The sequence below is a fragment of the Gastrolobium bilobum genome, unplaced genomic scaffold (assembly GCF_033153095.1).
Source record: "Gastrolobium bilobum isolate Gb01-03AN ecotype WA unplaced genomic scaffold, APGP_CSIRO_Gbil_v1 utg1211, whole genome shotgun sequence".
NCBI lineage: Eukaryota > Viridiplantae > Streptophyta > Magnoliopsida > Fabales > Fabaceae > Gastrolobium > Gastrolobium bilobum.
Window position 1 is genome coordinate 235987 of NW_026898913.1, and position 19968 is coordinate 255954.

General features: G+C 36.2%; 2 protein-coding genes across 2 annotated transcripts; both read right to left on the reverse strand.

The window, feature by feature from the left end:
• Nucleotides 1–1690: 1690 nt before the first annotated feature.
• Nucleotides 1691–12657, reverse strand: LOC133285361 (coatomer subunit beta'-2-like). The gene is made up of 10 exons (XM_061482571.1): nucleotides 12529–12657; nucleotides 3838–3864; nucleotides 3657–3718; nucleotides 3382–3436; nucleotides 3046–3082; nucleotides 2609–2937; nucleotides 2387–2518; nucleotides 2148–2296; nucleotides 1939–2007; nucleotides 1691–1849 (listed from the first exon to the last, which is right to left on the reverse strand). Exons 1-10 carry the CDS (start codon nucleotides 12655–12657, stop codon nucleotides 1786–1788), a joined length of 1053 nt encoding a protein of 350 aa, XP_061338555.1. The 3' UTR covers nucleotides 1691–1785.
• A 3516-nt stretch (nucleotides 12658–16173) lies between these two features.
• Nucleotides 16174–19717, reverse strand: LOC133285386 (coatomer subunit beta'-1-like). The gene is made up of 10 exons (XM_061482593.1): nucleotides 19486–19717; nucleotides 18539–18565; nucleotides 18362–18423; nucleotides 18085–18139; nucleotides 17723–17759; nucleotides 17266–17591; nucleotides 17044–17175; nucleotides 16810–16958; nucleotides 16557–16625; nucleotides 16174–16467 (listed from the first exon to the last, which is right to left on the reverse strand). The coding sequence occupies exons 1-10, from the start codon at nucleotides 19486–19488 to the stop codon at nucleotides 16404–16406; spliced, it is 924 nt and encodes a 307-aa protein (XP_061338577.1). The 5' UTR covers nucleotides 19489–19717; the 3' UTR covers nucleotides 16174–16403.
• Between the last annotated feature and the right edge of the window lie 251 nt (nucleotides 19718–19968).

Consider the following 19968-nt stretch of genomic DNA (forward strand, 5'->3'; position numbering starts at 1 on the left):
CTATTAAACTTGAAGCCCTTAGTTGGGCTGAGTTGAAGCTCAAGGCTGATGTCGAGCTTTTAATCTTGAAGCCCTTCGTTGGGCTGAGCTCAAGGCCGAGCTAATAAATTTGAAGCCCTTCACAGGGCTGAGTTGGAGCTCAAGGCTGAGGCCGAGCTATTAAAGTTGAAGCCCTTTGTTGAGCTGAGCTCAAGGCCGAGGCCGAGCTATTAAAGTTGAAGCCCGGGCTGAGTTGGAGCTTTTTCGTTATTTAATGACCTCTTTGTCAAATCGTCATCTGCTTGGATCTAGAGCTCCATACTAGAGTCTCTCGGAGGATCAAAAACCTTTTTTGCGGTAGGATTTGTCTCCTCATATGTATGTGGTTTCAACAATTTCGGGGCGCGCGAGGTCGCCTGTAATCTGTGGCTGCGTGCTATGCCACACGTGTTCACCATGGATGGGAGTCGAAATTTGCCGTTTCCCACAGACGGCGCCAATGTTCGGTCCTGGAAAGAGGAAAAACTGTATTGCTATACCGTAAGGTATGCGCTCAGAGATACCGTAAAAGTAGGTATGTATTTGGCCTATAGCCAATCTCTCAATCACTGCGCACAAGCAATAGGCTTATAGCCAAGACGTGGGTGTGTGCACAGTGTTGGCAATAATAGTAAAGTAGTTCAAAGTGTATACCTGAGATCTTTAACCTCTTATTTATAAGGGTTACTTCTTGAGCTTGTGTAAATCTCTCAGTTATAGTAGGATTTAACTTCCTTTCTGTTGGAATAGAAACTCTATCTTTAGCTGCCTTACTGTTTTATATTGTTAGGATAATTGAAGAATTATTCTTTAAAGAATCCTTGAGTAGGTGATAATGCCACATGACGCTCGCGACTTAAGTAAATAGATCATAACTCCGACATAAAATATCTAATTAAGAAAAGAGTGTAATTATCCTCAGCGGCTCTTTGCATATTATATAATTTATCTTTCTGATATGCTCACGTGTCGGTGTCAATACTTGCGTATAAAAAACTTTTGTCCTTTTACTCTTAGGTATCCGACAATTAGAGGTCTCTTTGGATGTATTTTTTTTCTTTAACAGCTGTTTTTTTAAAGAAAAAAACATTTCTCATTTTTTATTCGTTACAAAAAAGTCAAAAAATCTATTATTTTTCATAAGCTCAAAATTTTAACATTTCAAAAAAACAGAAAAACCAAATATTTTTTTTAAAAACTAAATATTTTTATAAAAATATAAATAACTTTAACTTTTATAAAAAATACTTTTAAAATAAGGAAGAGATAAAAGTTACTTTTTTTTAAAAGCCCAAGCAAAAAGTGGCTATAGGAGATAAATATATCTTTCCAAGTGAACAGAGTATGTAGAGCACAAGACTGGGTAGCAGATGTGTAATGTAAATTGATTCATCATTTTGGCCCCTTTGGGTGAGATTTTGAAGATGATTGCATCAATGTCGTATCTAACTCCACAAATCACATTATTTTTGAATCAAAATATACGAGTTTTGAAGAAAGGAATTTATTACGTGAAAGCACCATATATTACAACAGGAACAGTCACAAAAAAGGCCTACGGTAGATACCTTCAAATACAAACAACGAACGGCAGAATAGCATGTTCTGCTAAGCTCACCTACAAGGAGAACATGCGATTTTGCCATTGGTCTTTCATTTTAGAATTGTCATAATAGCAATTGTAATTTCTGCAGCAGCAGACAGGTTTATTGTAATCTTCCTTCCAAAGTCCGATAAAGCAGTTTAGTTTGTCCTTTTAGTCTCGTTTCACTGGGCAGCTTTGAGGTTCACCTTAACAATAACAAATCCTTTGTCACAACCAAAAGCAAGCCTGCAGGAAGTAGCCATGTGATGTCAGTCAATAAGGAAAAGTAAAAAGTGTTTAATTGTTGGTAGTCAAAGGAAGTTTCAAATAATTACTGAGGTGATCCTTCCTTGTATCCAATACTCCATACTCTTCCGAGACCAAAGTTCAACGTAGTCTGAAACCTGCATGTTAATGGTAACCGTTAAAAATGTGAACCACAAGAGAATTTCGTTAACACACTAAATTAAATATAGTAATTATGAACGAGAACTGCTAGGGGAAATTGTTTCGTTTATGGGATTTCCAATAACTAATGAAGTACCTGTAAGTGACAGCATCCCATATTTTAACAGTAGTGTCCAGTGAAGCTGTTATTATTATAGGAAGCTCAGAATGACCACACACGGCTGTAACACTTTTTCCATGTCCTTCAAGTGTTTGTACACAGTTTCTAGAATGGTAATCCCATACCTGTTGAAATGTGGATTTAGGCCTTGATGGAAAATATCTCAAAAGACCGAAGACAATTAAAGAAGACTGAGGAGTGATTGATATGCAAACCTTTGCAGTGTAATCATCAGAACCACTTAAAAGATATAGTTTGTCATTGCTAATGAAGTAATCAACATAATTCACTCCTTGCAAGTGTCCATACAGGGTAAATTTTGGAGTTGAACTATAGACATCCCAAATCTACAAAAAGGAGACAATTGAAGCAAAAGCTAGTTAATGAATTTAAGATGTGCAGTCATGAAGTTTGCAGCTAAGGGGCACTCATGATACCTTCAAGGTGCCATCGTAGGATGCACTGGCAAAGGTAGTAGCTCGATCCTTCGGGTTAAATGCCACTTGCATCACATTATGTGAGTGCCCTTCAACGGTCTTACACCAAGCCCAACAGTCCTTCCAAGTCCACAACTTTAGAGCTTTATCATCAGAAGCTGACACCACATATGGCAGCGAAGGATGCACAGCCAAACTCCTGATAAAATCTTTATGTTCCTTAAATGCTCCTATCTTTCTTGCTTCGTCATAATTGTAGATGCGAATATATTTGTCATCACTTGCTGCGACAACCCAGTTTTCCCGAGCAATGAACTTTGCCGATCTGACTGCAAGCATTTTCACATAACAAACATAAGATAACCGAGTTAGGAAATAAGACATGAAGAAAAGTATAATTATACCATTTACACAAAGTGCTGCATTGTGAAATTTACCTGGATAATCAGTGAATGTGAAAGACTTCTCTTCAGTCTGTCATAGTATCAAAACAAAGGTTAACAATAAACTCCGAAGTATTATCTCAAAATTCTACTACTTATAACCTCAAGAAAAGAAAGACATGTACAGATGTTGAAAGATACAGAACAACTAACAGTTCTGTTGTTTCATAGATATGGTTTTCTTTCTTTCTTTTTTTCTTTATTTGACTATCAATAACGCCAGTTTCTTCATACAAATTAATAGACATGGAAATCGGGGTGTCAGGATATAGTTTATTTGTATGAGAAATTGTCCTTAAGTGCGTGCAGACTTCACATATGATTTTTTACCTTCGTCTGATAATTCCAAATAGAAACAGCTCCTGAATGCAAACCCAGTAGAATCCTGCATGAGAAAAACAATAAATCTAAGTACTTGCAGTACCAGCTGCAGAAAACATACGTTTATGCAGGTGTATATATGAAGTCCGCTACACATAGAATTTGCACAAGGAAACTTGCTAACCAATGATGTTTTTCTCATCTCGCATATACAAGAAATCATGTTCTAGCCTTTTAGAGTTGCAGAAATACGTATTATATAAGTCAATTAGAAGTGTCGTTACCATGGCTCAGTTGGATGCAGATCAACAGACTTCACTCTTCCGTAGTTTTGAACAATTTCTTGCTGATACAGACATAATGATCAGCAGGAAAATGTAAAAAATTATCGTACCGAAGAATAAAATTTGAAAAGGAATGAACGAAAAATATAAATAAAATAGGTAACATAGAAAGTAGCAATACCTCAATTTCAAGGGAGAGAGTCTGCTCCTACAGAATCAAAATCATAAGAAGCAATAAGAAGATTAGTTAGTTCACATGTCATTATTAAGCTAAAATACGCATGGCAATCAAGAAATGGACCTAATGGAACCGAACTTTTAACAACAAAATAGCTTGCATCTATTGGATTTTGTTTATTCCACAGTAGACTTTCATTGTTTATAAGGTGCACTATCATATTTAATCTAAAAGAAATATAATGCATCTAAAATGGATTAATGGCACAATTTTGATCCCATGTCAAATAATACACAATGGTCTTTCGAGCTTAACAATCACACACCGTGTCCGATTATTCAAATTAATGTATGCTAGCTGGACCACACATGCTTTCTTTAAAAATAAATTGATAATGTATCAAAATAAAATAAAATATATTGATACATAATTGATACATAGAAAATAACATATTTGTACATGGGTTAAAACTTTCCACTGCGCAGGATACGGAGACACATTAAAGATAAGTGCCATAAGGATTAAGAAAGTAAATAGATAATCAACATAAAGGAGTTTTTTTTTTTGTTTTTTTTTTTTTCAAAATAAAGAGGAAGAATGGAATGACCAACCATATTGTAAAGTTGGTGGCTCCAAATTCGATTGTTGATCCAAAGATGTTCGGTTGCTAGTAATGAAGTTGTAGATGTGGTAAACAATGTGGGATCTTGAGTTTAAATAGTAAAGGATGTTTTACAGTTAAGGAGTGGGAAAAAAAACAAATATATCTTTACTATTAAAATAGACAAATACGCTTACAAACAAAGGAGAGGTTATATTACTATTTTTTTTATTACCTCTTATTATTAAAGCTGTTGATTTCTATCAATCTAACGATTATAATTTATTGGGTCATATTTATTAATTAATTATTAATTTTCAATAAATTATAACCATTAGATTGACAGCCAGTTGTACACCGGTATTGTTAACATTGAATATGATATTAAGCGCAGTTACAATCACAAAAGTTATTTGAATTTACGGGAAAACTTTTTCCTTTTTAACATCGTTTACACCATTAAAATAAATGTGATCATAACCCAACACTTTATGCGGAAACATTAATACCAGAGCTTAATACCATACACTTTTTTTGTTTAAAGGTTGCTAAGTGGTTCCCATAAACCAACAAAGCTTAAAACTCGTTCTATCCATTTTTAACACTAATAGTCTTAACCATTTTATTTACTCCCACAATTTTAAACCTATCAAATGCTTCTCATTTCTTAGTATGTTATAGATTTTCTCTTTAGCTTCACGTGGCTTCGAACCGCGCTCAATTCGGAGTACCGTAGCCCAAGTTATGACATTTCAAAGAAAATGGGTGCTGAAACAGCAGGACCCCCGCGCTGACAGCGCCAGAAGACAGTGACAACGGCGCCCACAGCGCCAGATTGGCGCCAACAGCGTCAAGGTACATGGGCTGTATGCCTAAAACATGAAATCTGACCTTCCTATGGTGTTCTGCCCATAACTTGAGTTATACAACTCCAATTTACACAATCTTGGTCTCATTGGAAAGCTAAGAGAAAGATCTCTAACTTCCAAGAAGGTCAAGGGGTCCAATTCCTTCATATGGGAGACGAACATTGGGCAACACCCTGTTTGTATTCCCAACAGTTCTCGAAAATTTGCCAGAGTTCCCTTTGTTTTAACAAAAGCCTCAATTTTGCCAACAAATCCTAATACCTCAAGGTGCATAAAATCACATGGGTGGCACACACAAGGACCAACAATGCCTTGGGGCACTTACAACCCATCACAGTTTATCTTACATATACAATACTTATTAGGTTTCAACCATCAAGTTCAATTACATGCATTTGTTAATCGTACCTATAATCAATTCTACAATAGGCCTAAAGCCCTTCCTTCATATTATACATGCTTCAAATACATCATAGGTGGCTATGGACAAATCTCATGCTCACACAGAATATACATATAAATCCAAGGCATAGTTATACATCCATTTTTTGAAAGACTTACATATAGTCATGAATATACAAAAGCATGGCAATATCAACATGCACAAGCTCATAACCTAAATCCAAAGTATTAAACACTATACTAGGTGTATTCGATAAAATCCTTTAACATGCTATGCCCTCCATGTGCACCTCATGCTCCACTCCCCCAGGCTCAACCTAACCTGAAATGATATCCCCAAACACGGAGTGAGATATACAAATATATCTCAGTAAACCAAGGGTACTAGAGGATCACTCCACCCCATGGCTCACTCAATGTGCAACAAATAACATAGTATGAAATGCATGGCATACAATATCACAAACAACTGGGGACAAATCCAAGAACATCCACATCAGGATTCCTGTAAGAACCCGCACCGTTAATTAAGGAAATTAAGTAATTAATTATGTTAAATTAGGAAATGATTCCATAATTGACCCTAATAATTATTAAGAGGCTTTAATAATTATGTTAAGTGATTAAGAATGCTGAAAGTCGCTTTTCGGAAGAAAAGTGCAGATACTGGTTCTGCTAGTCGGTATAAATGCGTACCGAAAAAGTATCCCGGAAAATTATAATAAGTGCATGATAATTACTAGAATATTATGTAGGACTTGTAAAACGAGTTTCAAGTCAAAATAATAAGAACTGGTGCCAGAAACTGATATTGGCTATGAAAAGCGCGTACCGGAAATGTGCTCCGCAAATTATAAGAAAAGTATGATAATTCTTGTAAAGTTGAGTAGGTTAAGAATCCAAAGTTTGGGATTAAAATGCTAAGCGTAGCAATTAAAGTTAATACTGCGTGTTTGTTTGTTAAGTGGCTATATATACACATTGTGGCACATGATCCTAGGTTAAAATTACAACCTATGTGCCTCCATTTTGCTGAAGCACCTCCAGCCACCCTTTGCCACCTTTTCCTCCATTGTTGTGAGCCAAGGAGCCTCATTTCTTCTTGGTATCTTCTCTTAAACACCTTGGGTGAGTGTGAACAATCCTTGTGAGTGAGAAAGAGACTTCTTTTTTGTGTTTGACTGCTGTCTTGTGAGGTTGAGCTTGCTGTTTTCTGGTTTTGGGGAGGAGAGAGCCTTTATTTGGTGTTTTGAAGCTTCAAGGAGTTTCCTTGTTGAGAAAAAGAGCTACCTTGTGCATCATTTTCGTTTACCTTGGAAGTCAGTACCTTGGAGCTGACTTGTGAGCTCCAAGAGCACCCTTAGTTGGCTGTTTCAAGCTTGTGGTATGGTCATCACCCTTGAACTTGAGTTTTTATGCTTAAAAATGGAACCTTGATGCATGTAATGGTTAAAAGATGATAACCTAACTTGGGGTAATGTCAAACACACCTAGAAATGCACGTTTAGGCTTCTGTAATCGGTAAAAATGGTACCTTTGAAGGATATCTTCGCGAAATGCAGAAACTGCATTCTGTCGCGAAATATCCGGATATTTGCCCGTGAGATATCCGGATATTGATATCCGGATATGGGGATCTGGATATCCGGATATTGGATATCCGGATATTGACAGTGAGATATCCGGATATTGACAGTGAGATATCCGGATATTGGATATCCGGATATGTCCCTGAGGAATATCCGGATATTCTGGGATTTCGTAGAACAATAGCTGTGCTGTGAGGACAATAGCTATTGGGGGTTTGTGGACCCTAGAGTGATGAAGTTAAACTTCTATAATTAATGAACTAAGTAAGAATCATGTGATTTAAGGGCTTGTGGCCTTGTTGGAAGCTTTAAGACGTAAATCGTAAAAGGAGAACGTAGTCTTTATGTTAATGCTTTTGAGCTATGTATGTTGATATACTTGCTGGTCCTAAATCAGATTGTGATCTGCTGTGTGTTGGACTTGAGCTGTGAGGACTCTTGGCTTTGGATAGTGAGCTTGCAAGGTAAGTTTTTGTGTCCTCGGTTTAGCCATGTTATGGTTCCACCATGTCCCATGGGGGTATGGTTATATGCATGCTGTGCTACATGCTTTCGATGTTTTGGAAATGCTGTTGAGCTGTTATATGCTTGTGCCTTTATGATATGCATGTGGTGTTTCACCTATACGGTAAGCCTGAGTATGTGGTACATACAACATGGTGAGGCTGTGGGTGAGGTGCAAGCAGTGCTCCTTGTACTACATGTAGGTATAGACGTATTCCTGCATTTCTCTGGCCAGTAGAATAGTTTAAACACACATGGGATGAATATCTGTTGCACTGCATAGTTTTGGAACTGATATTGATATACTTTTAGAACTTATGTTGCACATGTAAGTGAGCTTGGGGTGGAAGATCCTTGAGGACCCCTAGTCTTACTGAGATTTCTAGTTTAGAGATCTCACCCCACGTTTGGGGAATGCTTATTTCAGGATCAAGTAATGTTGGGGTTGAGGCCCCAGGCGGCAGGAGGCCGGAGCTGAGTTAGATATTGATGATATTATATGCTGGCTTGTTGGATGCTGGATATGCATGCTGCTTTTATACTTTGAGCTTCATTTTATGTTTATGATTATTTTGTTGAGACACTATTGAGTTGGTGAGCATGGGGATTGTCCATGCCACTTAGACTGGGTTATGTCTTGTTTTATTTGGAGTTGTTTTAATGTATCAGGATATTGTCCGGATTACGTGATGTAATGTCGTGACTTAGATACTCACTTTATATTTATATATTGAGGTATTTCAGTAGATGTCTTATTGCAATTTACATACAGGCGATATTTTATGAAATTGATTAAGTAATCAACTTGGCTAAATATAATGACGTCATAATTGGAAAAGAAAAAGATATTCCGCATTTTTAATTAAGCGCAGCTTAATACGATAGTACGATAACATTACCGGGTATACACGGGGTGTTACAATTCCGTTCAAGGACCCCATCATATAACTCCCGGAATCTTCCTGATGCCTCTCTCATGGTTGAGACGACCCCATGGCAAAACCCAACTAGAACTCCTCATGAGCCCTATCCAGCGGAAGTTCCACATTTGGATCATCCTGGTACCGCTCCCAGAGTCGGCCCCACGACAATAACCCGACCAGAATCCCCAAAGGATATCTCCAGCGGAAGTCCAAACAAACACACATCTACTGGCCAGAGATCAAACAATTCACACACAACATGCTCCAAGCATGTCACACAATAAAGCAATAATGCATGAACATACATATTTACACAATGTTCAAAGACACAAAATCCAACCACAACCTTCCACTAGGTGTGGTGGAGCACACAAGGGACTAAACCCAAGTTCCAAAGATTTACCTCAACTCCGAAGCCAATGCTCCCCAACGTAAGCTCCAAGCTTATTCCGCTTCCATAGTGTCCGTGAGAGGCAACCTGAATGATCAACAATCATGGTCATCTATCAATTCCAAGACAACAATTAACTTTCAAAATACACATACCCAAACACATTCACTTAGGCCAACGAGTTATTTACACTTATTGTTCCTTATACATCATCATAGGCCAATTTACCACATACTCAATACATCCAACATTCTTCCAATTCCACAACATCATACCAACCTATCATCCATTTAAACACCACTTACAATCATACAGCACCAATTATACCATTTTTTTATATCATCAAACCAACCATGACCTCAATAGGTCGAATTGCCCATGCCCATCAATCTAGGGGTATTCAATCCAATTCAACACTCATACTCATCATATAATCATATTACAACATCATATAACAACTCATCAATCCATTCCTTACACAATTCAACTCTCACAAATCCATGGCATCATGCAAAATTTCCTAAGTTATGAACATATTTCACCAATAATTTTTATTGCATTTCTAGCTCAAACGCGTCATTCTAAGACATTATCCTCTAATACAATTTTTCCATTTGAGCTCCCTATCATCACACATCAACAATTAAAGACTTAGGGTTCATACTTTTTGATCTACAAAATCAACCGTAAAAATGATGCAAATATACTCACAGTCAAAGCTTGACACTCCTTCAAGGCTTATCCAAGCAATGAGAGGTCCAATGCCTCCATGAACACCATTTTCCCTAAATTTTTGAAACTGACCTAGGCCAAATACTCCTCCAAGAGGCGATTTCAAGGCTTGGGAGTATCACCAATGGCTTTAGGATGAGTTTTCCAATGAATTTCAACACAAATTTCAATGGATTTGGTGGAGAAAGTGATGAGTTGAGAAGAGAGGAAGTGAAGGTTCATCAATGGGGGAGAGGAGGGCTGCAACGTGAAGAAGAAGGGAAAAGAGAGAGAGAGAGATAGGTCGTGTGATTGTGAGGGGAGGGAAAGAAACTTAAGTGGATTTGGGTGGAGCGGGTCCCACACGCGATTTAACTTTAATCCAATCACCAATTCCAACTATAAATTCATAATCTACTTATTTCTCTGGTTCATGAAATATTTTTGTTTCCTAAAAATATTGATAAAAATTTCACGCTTATCGGTACACTTATACCGCAGTATTTTACACCGGAAAAATCACTATTCATCATTTTTTTTCTTCGAAACTTGTCTATCCACTCGATTTTTCGTCCTGAATCCATTTCCGGCATTATTTTTATCATTTGAGATCTCCTACTCAATCTTTCATGCCCAGCCTCTCTATGTATACAATAAATACCATTGTTTCGCTAATACGTTATTGTTTGTCAACCCGCAGAAATGATACATGAAGAGCTAAGTGTTAAAATGGGTTTAATCCAAGAGAGGATTGCATCAAATCTAGGATCTCATATATCATACAGAAAGGCCTGGAAAGTAAAGCAGAAGGAAATTGTGAAGGTTTTTAGGGATTGGGATGAGTCGTACGCATTTCTGCCGAGATGGTTGGATTATATGTTGTTGTTTTCTCCAGGGTCTACTTATAAACTGGACGTGAATGATCATAGGATTGATGGTCGCCTTGATGGATCGCACAAGGTGTTCAAAAGGGTTTTTTGGACATTCAAACAGTGTTGTGATGCATTTAATTATTGTAAGCCTATGCTCCAGAACGATGGAACACATTTGTATGGGAAATACCGCGGAACACTATTGATTGCTACGGCCGTTGACGGTAACAATTATGTCTTGCCTATTGCATTTGCTGTTGTTAATTGTGAGAATATTGAAAATTGGTCCTGGTTTTTGGCTATGTTACGAATCCATGTGACTTAGAAAGATGGAATATGTTTTGTTTTTGATCGACATATCGGTATATTGACGACCGTCAATAATGTTGACCTAGGGTGGCAACCACCCAAAGATTACCATGTTTTTTACCTTCGACATGTGGCTAGTAATTTCAATCATAAGTTCAAAAATATCATGTTGAAGAAGCAGTTAAAGAAGTTAGGTATGGTTCTGCCTCTATGTTTCCTGTTGGTTGCAATTGTAGTATATTACTAATTTAAATCTGTTATAATTATGTGTATTAATGCGCAGGTTATACTACATTGAGATTGGATTTTGATGCTGGTTTGGAAAAATTTAAAGAATCAAGCCCATAAATTGCAGCATGGATTGATTGCATTCGGAAGGAAAAATGGAGTATATCGTACGATGCTGAAGGAAGACGATTTGGCCACATGACTACAAACTTGTCAGAGTGTGTTAACAAGGTCCTTAAAGGTGCCAGAAACCTACCTATCACGTCTTTAGTGCGCATCACATACACTAGGCTAAATCAATACTTTTTGGCACACGGGCAGGAGGCCCGAGAAGAGATCGACAGAGGTAATCGTTACGCCAAAGTGTTCTGGGTATCGTACGTTAAAAACCAACAAAAGGCTGCAACACACTTTGTTACGTCGTATGACAGACAGAAAACACGATTTGAAGTTCAAGAGTCTTACAATCAAAGAGCCCATAGAGGCGGAAAGAAATGGTGGGTTTCGTTAGCTGATCGGGCATGCCAGTGTGGTGAGTTCACTGCTTTTAGGTGCCCATATAGTCATGTGATTGCAGCATGCAAATCAGTTAACCATGACCCCTTACAGTATATTGATCCTACATATAGTGCATCATATCAATGACAGGTATATTCCGGTCAATGGTACCCAATTGGTAATAAAGATTTCATACCTTCCAACCAAGGCCCAACCATTCTCTCGAATGTGTCACTTAGACAAAAAAGGCAGGCCGCGAAGTACCCGCATCCGTAACGAAATGGACCAGCGCGAAGGCTCGACTACGCGGGCAAGATGTGGTTATTGTAAGGTTGTTGGCCATGACAGACGTCGTTGTCCATCTCGCCAGCAAGGCTACTAAACGGTCTCATTTTCGTATGTAACCTATATGTGTTCGCTTAGACATCAATTTGTGTGTTATTAACTGTTTGTATGACTGCTTAATTGTCTGTGTTGTTAATTGTGATGTATGTTTAGTATGTGGTTATGTAGGTACTTTTTCTTGTTAGTAAACGTTTTCCAAACTTCGTGTTGTTGCTTACTATGTTTATATTCATCTCATTAAACCTACCGTCCCTCTCTCGAATAGTCTAATACTGTCAATTAAACGCAACAAGGTGAAATGTAAAAGCTAAGCAAAATAAACAGTCACAACATAACCGATCCATAACTGTCAATACAATATACAGGGAACAAAATGATCTAACAAAAAGTACTACAAATAAATCCTAAAATCATTGTTGCCTCCTCCTCCCATGATATTTTGCACAACGTGCCCTGTCATGCTCAAATGGTGACAAGAAACACCGCTCCCTGGCATCTCTAGGAGGGTTCCTCCTTATGCCGTCATCATCGTCTCCTGCAACGTCAGACACAGCACCCTCGTCACCGTCAACACTCTCCATAACCCCCGTAATGGATCGCTCGGGATCGGCTGCCTGTATCCAAACTATCGCAGTACTCGATCAGGCTGCTGGTACACGACAACCTGGTAGTGTATGAGTGGACATACAACTAACCATCTGCGCGACTCGTCGCCTGACGGCAGGTGTGCTGGGAATCCATGATAAGGCCTCCACCGTATCTTGCGGCTGGGCATAACGTCAATATGATGACGGTAGCGTCTGATGAGAGAGAAGATAAACTATCTCGATGTGAGAGAAGATATCCGGCTGGGCATATCGGGCCAGGATGAAGCTGGATGCAGTCTCAACGAATAACATCCCCCCCAATATACGCAGGATCAAGGCATGTGTGTATCTCATCCGATCAGCCTCAGTGTCGGCATGGTCTGCGTAATGCAGAAATCTCTGACAAAGAAATGTCAGCGACAACTGGTTTTTATGAAAATCTCGCTGTCACGCGGGCTGAACTCCCAACAAATCAGTAATCATCTGCTGGAAAGGATGGCCTCCAGCGCGGCCACAGATAACCTCCCCATCCGTGGGCAACCCCAGCAGATGGGGAACATCCTCCAAGGTGATTGTCACCTCACCCATCGCCATATGAAATGTACGCGTCTCAGGACGCCCTCTCTCAACCAGGGCCGATATCAGCGAGAATTTGTTTACGAAACAGTAATAATTTACCAAAATTTATAAAACATCCAACTATGAATGCAGCTTATACAAAAACAATTTACAAATTTACAAAAAAAAAAAAAAAACAATTTACAAAAAAAAAAAAAAAAACAATTTTCACTAACCTCGTGGTCGATGAAAGTCTGATGCGGGTCGTGCTGGTCCATCGATCTATTTACAAAAACAATTATATTACAATTACAAAATTATAATATATAAAAACTAAATACTAATTATTAAGAAATAATTAAAAATCAAACATGTGGACAATATGCTATAAGTCATAAATAAATAAACATTCACAATTAATAAAAAATTACAACATTAATATACTTAGAAAAATGTGCATAATTAAATATTACTTAATTTTATTAAATAATGCATAAATAATACCACAAAATTAATGTTATTAAAAAATTAATAGGATACAATTACTAATTCTTCTGACCTAAGTTTTCTACCCTAAATAAATTCACATTCACAATTAATATTGCATAATAATGGGTAATCAATAAATAATATCACACAATTAATATTTAACACTATATTTTCAACTTATAAATAAATATATTTAATATTATATAACTACATAATGTCATTTAATTTAATATTATTAAGAATTGCATAATAAAAAAATATTAAATAGCAAAATTTAACAACATTAATCTACAAATTTTTGTAACCTATTTTGCAACTCTATAACTAAATAATATTTTTTAATTTAATATTATTAAATCTTGCATAATCAGAAAATTATTAAATACAGTTAACAACATTAAAATAAATTTATTCTAAACTTCATTTCAACCTATAACTAAATATAATATAAAGAATAATTTATTCAATACAAATTTTAACAACATTAATAGACAATTTTCCCTACCCTACGATACCAACCAATAGCTAAATAACGTGGCACAATTAATATTAGTAGTTAATGCCTAATTACCAATTATTAATTACTAAATTTAAAAACATTAATATAAATATTTTATAAACTAAGTTTAAATTCTTTATATAATATCAAACAATTAATATTATTAATTAATAAATTAATATAAATATAAAAACCTAACAACACTAATATTAAATCATAGATTCACAACAAACAATTCTATTCTATTGTCACAATTGCATTCTAACCTAAGGTTTCACGCTAAAAATAATTATTAACAACATTTAAATACAATACACAAAGCTATACAAAAACTACATAAAATACTAACCTTTAATGTAGAGAGAGAAACACAATGAGAGAGGAAGAGAAAATGTAAAAGAGATAGAGTGAGAGGAGAGATGAGATGGGTTGGGGAAATTGGGAGGGGGTTTATATAGGGGAGGGAAAGTTAGCCGTTACACCAAGTTCCCTGCCCACCCCAGCGAACTTGGTGCATGTCTGCCACGTGGCTGGGCAGGTGGGAACATGCAGGGGTATTAATTACACTAGTTCGCTATCTGATGTAGCGAATTTGTGCAACGTGACACATCAGCAAGCGAGTTCGCTACATTGCCCAACGAACTTGTCCACGTGGCAGATTGAAAAATAACACTATTGACATAGCATTTAAGTAAAAAAAAATTGAGAACAGTGACAAAATAATGACTGTTCCGGTGACTAACCCACAACTCAAGCCACGTCTTCTAATAGCAATCTTTACAACAACCTACACAATTAGACTAAGCTCTTAGCAGGTACATCTATATTGGGTTAACTACACTACATTGGCCCAGCTACATATCAGTAATAAAGTCCTTGGCCACAAAGGGGCTCCAGCCGTTCTCCTCAGCTTGGGCCTATCAGTGGCTCTTTGCATATTGTATAATTTCTTTATTGGAGTTAATTACAGAAGCCCAAACCCATGTATCAGAACTGCAAAGAGCTCATACACATGTGACATGCCCATGCATCAGATGACGAACCAACGTGACAAATAGAAAGTTGTTACGCGGTTAGCTTTCTGTTTGTATTGCTCTTGTACAATTAGAGCTCGTTTGGATTATTTTTTTTTTCTTCAAAAACTGTTTTGTTTAAGAAAAAAAAGCACCTCTCGAAAAATGTCGAAAAATATCTATTTGGATGTCTGCTTTTAGAAAAAGCAGAAGTCATAAAAAAAAACTAAAAATCTATTTTTTTTCAAAAGCTAAAAATTTTAGCTTTTAAAAAAAAGCAGAAGTTAAAAGCTAAATCTTTTTTTTCAAAAATTAGCTTTAATTTTTATAGAAAATACTTTTAAAATAAGAAAGTCATAAAAAAGACTTTTTTGACAAGCCAATACAAACGGGCTCTTAGTAGGTTATAGGGGTTCAGTTATTCAGTTATTTTCCTCTGTCACTAAAGTTACCTTTGTATATATTTGTACGATGCTTGTACTCCTCACTTTTCATTAATGGAATTCAGTTCATTATTTTCTGATGAGATTCTTTGTGATAAGGTCAGGTGTCAATACTTGTAAAAATCTTTTGTCTTTTTACTTTTATGTACCCGCTAATTAGCAGCTAAAGATTATTTCCAAGTGAACAGAGTGTATATATCAGTTACTTTCTATTGGTTGGCAGTTGCTAATACAGCATTACTTTTTAGTTTGTAAAATTGTCGTTTTAAATTTCACGCAAATTATGTGGGTTGCGCATGACTGGGTTAGCAGATGTGTAATTTTACTATATTCATTGTTTGAATTTAAATTAATTCATCAATGTGTCCCCTTATGGGGATTTTGAAGATGACTAGATCAATGTCCTACTTAAATTATTTTTGAATGAAAATATAAGAGTTTTGAAGAAAGAAATTTATTAAGTGAGCACACTACATATTACAACAGGAACACTCACACTACAGGGCCTACAGTATATACTTAAACTAATTTATTCGGGCAACAACTTAAAATACAAACAACGAACAACAAAATAGCATGTTCTGCTAAGCTCAACTACAAAGAGAACATGCGATTCTGCCGTTGGTCTTCTATTTTAGAGTTGTCATAATTTGTAATTTCTGCAGCAGCAGATATGTTAAATGTAGTCCTCCTTCCAAAGTCCGATAAAGCAGTTTAGTTTGTCCTTTTAGTCTCGTTTCATTGGGCAGCTTTGACGTTCACCTTAACGATAACACATCCTTTGTCACAACCAAAAGCAAGCCTGCAAGAAGCAGCGATGTGATGTCAGACAATGAGGAAAAGTAAAAAGTGTTTAATTGTTGGTAGTCAAAGGAAGTTTCAAATAATTACTGAGGTGATCCTTTCTTGTATCCAATACTCCATACTCTTCCGAGATCAAAGTTCAACGTAGTCTGAAACCTGCAAGTTAATGGTAACTGTTAAAAATGTGAACCACAAGATAGTTTCTTTAACACTCTAAAATGAATATAGTAATTTTGGATGAGAACATGCTAGGGGAAAATGTTTCATTTCTGGGATTTATCCCAACATAAATTGATGAGCCCATAATAGAAAATGAGATTTCCAATATCTAATGAAGTACCTGTATGTGACAGCATCCCATATTTTAACAGTAGAATCCTCAGAAGCTGTTATTATTATAGGAAGCTCAGGATGAGCACATACAGCTGTAACATTGTTTCCATGTCCTTCAAGTGTTTGTACACAGTTTCTAGAATGATAATCCCATATCTGTTGAAATGTGGATTTAAGCTTTGATGGAAAATATTTCAAAGACTGAAGACAAAGAATACTAAAGAGTGATTGATATGCAAACCTTTGCAGTGTAATCATCAGAACCACTTAAAAGATATAGTTTGTCATTGCTAATGAAGTAATCAACACAATTCACTCCTTTCAAGTGTCCATCCAGGGTAAAATTTGGAGTTGAGGAATCAAGACTCCAAATCTACAAAAATGAGACAATTGAAGCAAAAGTTAGTTAATGAATTTAAGATATGCAGTCATGAAGTTTGCAGCTAAGGGGCACTCAGGATACCTTCAAGGTGCCATCAAGGGATGCACTGGCAAAGGTAGCTGGATCCTTCGGGTTAAATGCCACTTGCATCACATAAAGCGAGTGCCCTTCAATGGTCTTATAACAAGCCCAACCTTCACTCCAATTCCACACCTTTACAACTTTATCATCAGAAGCTGACACCACATATGGCAGCGAAGGATGCACAGCCAAACTCCTGATATAATCTGTGTGTTCCTCAAATTGTACTATCTTTTCCATTTTGTCATAACTGTAGACGCGGATATATTTGTCATCACTCGCGGCAACAACCCAGTTTTCCCGAGCAATGAACTTTGCCGATCTGACTGCAAGCATTGTCACAGAACAAACATAAGATAACTGAGTTAGGAACTAAGACATAAAGCAAACGTATAATTACACCAAAGAAGTAGGCAGAAATTTATTGCTGACACAAGTGCTGCATTGTGAAATTTACCTGGAGATTCAGTGAATGTGAAAGATTTGACTTCAGTCTGTCAAAGTATCAAAACAAAGGTTAACAATAAACTCTGAAGTCCAACCTCAAAATTCTACGAATATCCTCAAGAAAGGAGAGACACATACATATGCTGAAAGATACAGAACAACTAAAAGTTCTACTGTTTCTAGATCTACAGCCGATTAAAGCAGTAGGAATAAATTCATATAGATAAACTTTTTTCTTTTTTTCTTTTTTGGACTATCAATAACGCCAGTTTCTTCATACAAATTAATAGACATTGAAATCGGGGTGTCAGGATATAGTTTATTTGTATGAGAAATCGTCCTAAAGTGCAGTCTTCACATATGATATTTTACCTTTGTCTGATAATTCCAAATAGAAATAGTTCCTGAATACAAACCCAGTAGAATCCTGCATGAGAAAAACACTAAATTTAAGTACTTGCTGTACCAGCTGTAGAAAACATTAAAATTGACGTTTTTGCAGGTGCCTGAAGTTTGTTATATATAGAATTTGCACAAGGAAACTTGCTAACCGATGATGTTTTTCTCATCTTGCATATACAAGAAATCATGTTCTAGCCTTTTAGAATTGCAGAAATACGTATCAAAAGCCAATTAGAAGTGTCATTACCATGGCTCAGTTGGATGCAGATCAACAGACTTCACTCTTTCGGAGTTTTGAACAAATTCATGCTGATACAGAAATAATTATGAGGAAAATGTTAAAATTACTGTACGGGAGAATTTTTTTTGAAAAGGAATGAATGAAAAATATAAGTAAAATAGATAATCTAGAAAGTAGCAATACCTCGATTTCAAAGGAGAGAGTCTGCTCCTACAGAATCAAAATCATAACAAGCAATAAGCAGATTAATTAGTTCATAATTGACACATTTCGTCATTAAGCTAAATTACGCATGGCAATCAAGAAATGGACCTAATATAACCAAAATTTTAACAACAAAATAGCTTGCTTCTATTGTATTTTGTTTATTCCACTACAGGCATTCATTATTAAGGTACACTATCGTATTTAATCTAAAAAAAATTAATAGCACGCTTTTGATCTCATGTCAAATAATATGAATTAGTAGATCCGTTTATTCAAATTCATGTATCTTGGACCATACATGCTTTCTTTAAAAAGAAATTGATAAATAAATAATTGATACATAGAAAATAACATATTTACATTAGGCTTAGCCTACTATTTGTACATGGGCTAAAGTATATATATACATGGGCTAAAATCTCGTAGGTATTACTTACCACTGCGCAGGATACAGAGACATATTAAAAGATGAGTGCCATAAGGATTAAGAAAGTATATATATACATGGGCTAAAATCTCGTAGGTATTACTTACCACTGCGCAGGATACAGAGACATATTAAAAGATGAGTGCCATAAGGATTAAGAAAGTATATATATATATATATATATATATATATATATATATATATATATATATGAGGTAAGATCTTTGACACCGGTGTCAAATTTGAAGTTTGACACCTCTTCTGAGAGCCGTTATAAAAAAAAACACCAACGACTCTGATTTGTAAGCATGTGACACCATTGATCTTTTTTGATCTAACGGTTCTCAGATGAGGTGTCAAACTTCAAATTTGACACCGGTGTCAAAGGATCTATCTCTTTCTCTCTCTCTCTATATATATATATATATATATATATATATTCAAATAAGGATTTTATTTTCCAAAATAAATAGGAAGAATGGAATGAATGACCCACCATATTCTAAAGTTGGTGGCTCCAAATTCGGTTGTTGATCCAAAGATGTTTGGTTGCTAGTAATGAAGTTGTAGATTTGGGAAACATTGGGGGATCTTTTAGTTTATGTAGTAAAGGATGCTTCGCAGCTAAGAAATGGGAAAAAAATGAAAATATTTCTTTACTATTAAAATAGACAGATACGACCCAAAAAGGAGTCATACAGTGTCTTTGCTGCCGTAGATTACACATGCGCGTTGTAGTAAATGGCCTAGATTTAACTTCCAAAGTCTAGCTTCTTAAACTCGGTTTCCTAGTTCGTTCCCTGAATCGCTAGCAGTAAGCATTCAGAAGGATAAGGGACTTAGTCAAATTTGTATGGCTCTCACGCGCAATCAACTCCTTTTTTCATTATCATCATTCATCACCCATGTTTTCAAGTTTCAACTTTCAATATTCATCTTTTATTTGGTTAATGTCTTAAAACTTTGGGAAAAACTATTC

Coding starts and splice junctions, on each gene's coding strand:
- LOC133285386 (XM_061482593.1), bottom strand. Junction 17,592..17,722: donor CACATTCACTGAATCTCCAG/GTAAATTTCACA, acceptor CAATGCTTGCAG/TCAGATCGGCAAAGTTCATT. Junction 16,959..17,043: donor CTGATGATTACACTGCAAAG/GTTTGCATATCA, acceptor ACATTTCAACAG/ATATGGGATTATCATTCTAG.
- LOC133285361 (XM_061482571.1), bottom strand. CDS start 12,657: ATGGAGAGTGTTGACGGTGACGAGGGTGCTGTGTCTGACGTTGCAGGA. Junction 3,865..12,528: donor CACCATTTGAGCATGACAGG/GCACGTTGTGCA, acceptor TTGATTCTGTAG/GAGCAGACTCTCTCCCTTGA. Junction 2,008..2,147: donor TGGGATGCTGTCACTTACAG/GTACTTCATTAG, acceptor ATTAACATGCAG/GTTTCAGACTACGTTGAACT.